Source organism: Cucurbita moschata, unplaced genomic scaffold, assembly GCF_002738365.1.
Source record: "Cucurbita moschata cultivar Rifu unplaced genomic scaffold, Cmos_1.0 Cmo_Scf00027, whole genome shotgun sequence".
Classification (NCBI taxonomy): domain Eukaryota; kingdom Viridiplantae; phylum Streptophyta; class Magnoliopsida; order Cucurbitales; family Cucurbitaceae; genus Cucurbita; species Cucurbita moschata.
This window is the reverse complement of record NW_019268543.1, coordinates 2,816,482-2,819,800: the sequence shown is the minus strand read 5'-3', so window position 1 is coordinate 2,819,800 and position 3,319 is coordinate 2,816,482. Positions and strand designations below refer to the sequence as shown.

The 3,319-nt window shown below is 34.8% G+C and overlaps 1 protein-coding gene across 3 annotated transcripts in view; it reads left to right on the top strand.

Moving 5' to 3' along the window:
- The window catches only part of LOC111462674 (probable ubiquitin-like-specific protease 2B), an 11,762-nt gene extending 8,782 nt beyond the window's left edge, over window positions 1–2,980 (top strand). For all 3 annotated transcript variants that reach the window (XM_023106360.1, XM_023106361.1, XM_023106358.1), the window contains 2 exons: window positions 946–1,365; window positions 2,168–2,980. In XM_023106360.1, the coding sequence (XP_022962128.1) occupies window positions 946–1,365; window positions 2,168–2,794 (1,047 nt within the window). In that variant the 3' untranslated portion in view covers window positions 2,795–2,980. The remainder of the gene's footprint in view (window positions 1–945; window positions 1,366–2,167) is intronic.
- Window positions 2,981–3,319: the final 339 nt, after the last annotated feature.

Below are 3,319 nucleotides of genomic sequence, written 5' to 3'. Positions count from 1 at the left end.
TTTTTTTTTTTTTTTTTTTTTTTTTTTTTTTTTTTTTTTTTTGGAGAGTTTCAACTTTTGCAATTGTTAAATATAATAAAGTCCCTAGTTAACTGCCTCAACCTAATAATTTTTTTTCCTTGCAAAACACCAGTACTAGTAAAAATAACTTTCTCAATCATTTCTTAAGTGACAATTATCAACAAAGAGAACACAGCCTAAGGCCTATGGGATGAGAGCCTAAATTGGAGAGTCTAAGAGAAAGAGCCATCAATTTAAATTGATAAAACACGAGTGTTCTCAATAATTTTTGTGAGTTGCAGAAAAGATTCCTGAGATTGAGTTTATATTTCTTATGGTTTATCTCTAATTTATAATGCTTAATTTTCTTCTCTTTATTGATGCTGTCCAATGAAGTCTTGTTCTCATGTTCATTTCATTTCTTCTCGATCAAGTCCCTTCCCGAATTAGATTGTGCATCAGCATTGAAACCTTTTTCCACATGTATCAAATTTTCACTCTTCATCCTGCTAAAGATCTTTTACTTTTCCTTGGGGAAGAGAGGTGTGGGATCTTTTATTTTGTTAATTGAACTAGCAGTGTGAAATGCCATGTTTGTACAGTCTCTGATCCCCCCCTCGTTGAAAGCATTACTGACTCTCAGATCAACTTTACACGGCACATTCACTGTTCATATGACTTGTCCTAAGTTGGTCAATTGACATGTGTCACAGTTTGAGACTTGAGATAAATTCTTACACTTGTTTATCATTATTGTTTCTTTGTTAAAAAAAAAGAAAAAAGAAAAAGGACAATAGTTTTGAAGTTTATTCTGCATCTCATGTGTGTGTGTGTTTAGTCTATCGGAGTTATTGCATAAAACATGGTTAATATTCCTTGGATCTGCTTTTATTTTTTTGAATTGGGCGTTAATAATGTGATTGTTTTTTTAATGAATCTCCCCAGCTTAATGTGGATTGGTTCCCACCTGCTGAGGCTTACCTCAAGCGAACTTTAATACAGAGATTAATTTTTGAAATCCTCGAAAACCGGTCTCGAGAAATGTCCACAGCTGCATGTAGTGATGAACTTTTATCTAAATTTCCATCCAATAATGAGGATGAAACTGGCGTGGAGCTTCTTCTGGAAAGAGGAAGCCCAGCAGTGGCATGCAATCACAATTTGTCAAGCTCACAAGCTGTCGATGGGATTGAAATTACTCTATTATCTGAATCTTCGAGTAGACCCAACCACTTTATTGACGGTTCTGGCTTGGTTGTCAGAGAATTATTTGAACCAGGTGCCTCTAATGGGTCATTACTTGGAGACTATCAATCTTTTGCCCAGACATCATCGTATTTTGATACAAATGCTACTGTGCTGGAGGTATGTTAGCTTCTCAAATTATCTAAGAAAATTGGGAGCATTACCTTATGTTAAATAAGCAGGAGCTCGTTGAATTTAATTTATAGTCAAACAATTAAAGAAGCAAATTAACGCAGTCTCTTACACATTTAGTTTTTGTGTTTCTTCACATAGGCAAGTATATATTCATACATATATGTACATACCTAGATATATATATATATATATATATATATATATACATACACACGCGCGCACACATGTATGCATGTACATACATATATATATATACACACACAATATATATATATATATATATATATATATATATATACACACACACACACAATACATATAGGTATATTCACACGTATATACACATGCACATACACATAGATATACGTACACACATATATACGTACATACGTACATACACATACACATACACATACATATCCATATATACATATTATATACACACACACACCAACTATGCTTGGTAATAATGTATGATCATGCATTATTATTTTGCTTGATTGAGGCTCTTTATTTAGGGGCTTCTCTCTTTTATGAATTTTTTGAAAGTTTGTATTCTTTCATATATTTTTTAAGGAAAGTTCGGCTATTTATAAAAGAAATAATGTATGGATCTTGATGATGTCAATGTTGAGAAACACCAGGGAAAATGGACAAAAATATGTCCTTACCTCCTTCAAGCAACTCTTGTACGTTAGTTCTAGATGATACCAGTTTCAAACCCTCCAGTTGATAACAATTGCAAGTATGCTGCCTGCTCTGATGGTATCAAATTTTCTCACTATAGGATGACGCAGATGCAGAAACTGGAGACCGTTTCATGTTCTTGCCTCCGGTACAGGACGGTTTGCAGCCAATTGATGCAATGGCATCTCAAGCTTGTCGATTTCCATGTTCATCGATTGGCCTTGAATCCAAGGCTTCTTTTGACTTGTGCATGTCTATTCAACCAGAACGTGGTCGGGGCATTGCCTCGTCCTCGGCAGAGGACTTGGAAGATGTGGGAATCATCGAAAGTTGCGATGTTAGGGAAGCAAGTCCTGGTAACAAGGAAGATAGGAACAGGAAAAGACCTCTATCGCATGAGCAGGAGAATCTAGAACCTGTAACAGAACGCCCTACTTCTGCTGCTACCACGGTGCAAGATGTCGATACCATCGTCATCTCTCAAGATACTAACATGGGAAGTAACGATTCCGAACCCCTGTGTGAAGACGACACTCTCGTTGCATCACCATGTCTAGATGAAGCAACCAAAACAGATGTCGAACACGATGATTTGCCAGTGGTTGTTTCAATTACAGAGGTGAACTTAGACGAGGAACCCCCTGCCAAGAAACCAAGGCATTCACCATACCCCGAAGAAACGAGTAACGGTGTCGGAGAAGGTTTGTCGGATGGTGCAGACATATAGATGAAAGGTCGGTCTCTTCTTTCCTCTATATTTGTAAATGATCATGTCATTAGTGTTTGGCTTGCCATGCTGTTAATAGTGTTATGGCTCCATATCAACTTAATTAATACCGATAGAAAATTCATTTGGGTTACGTTGATGTAGCCATGTTCTTGTTAGTTATATCAAGGATTAGTTTTAATTCCTCCCAGCTCCAAGATTACGTTGTTGCTTCCACTCCTAATTTTCCCTCTTTTTATTTATTTTTTAAAATAAATTCGGACATTTTATGATTGGAGAGAAAAATCCCCTCGAGCTGAACCAATAATTTCAAAATAAATTTGTTGATAATCAATTGTTTTTAAAAAATTAATGGTTTTGATTTTTAGTTTATTGATTTTGTAATTTTTTCTCTCCCAATTTTCTTATAATAATTTTCATATTTCTTAAAAAAAATTATTTCAATTTTTAATCAAATTATATGGATAAAAATAGGTTCTTAAAAATTATATCTCCTTTGATTCCAAAAAAAAAAAAAAAAAAAAA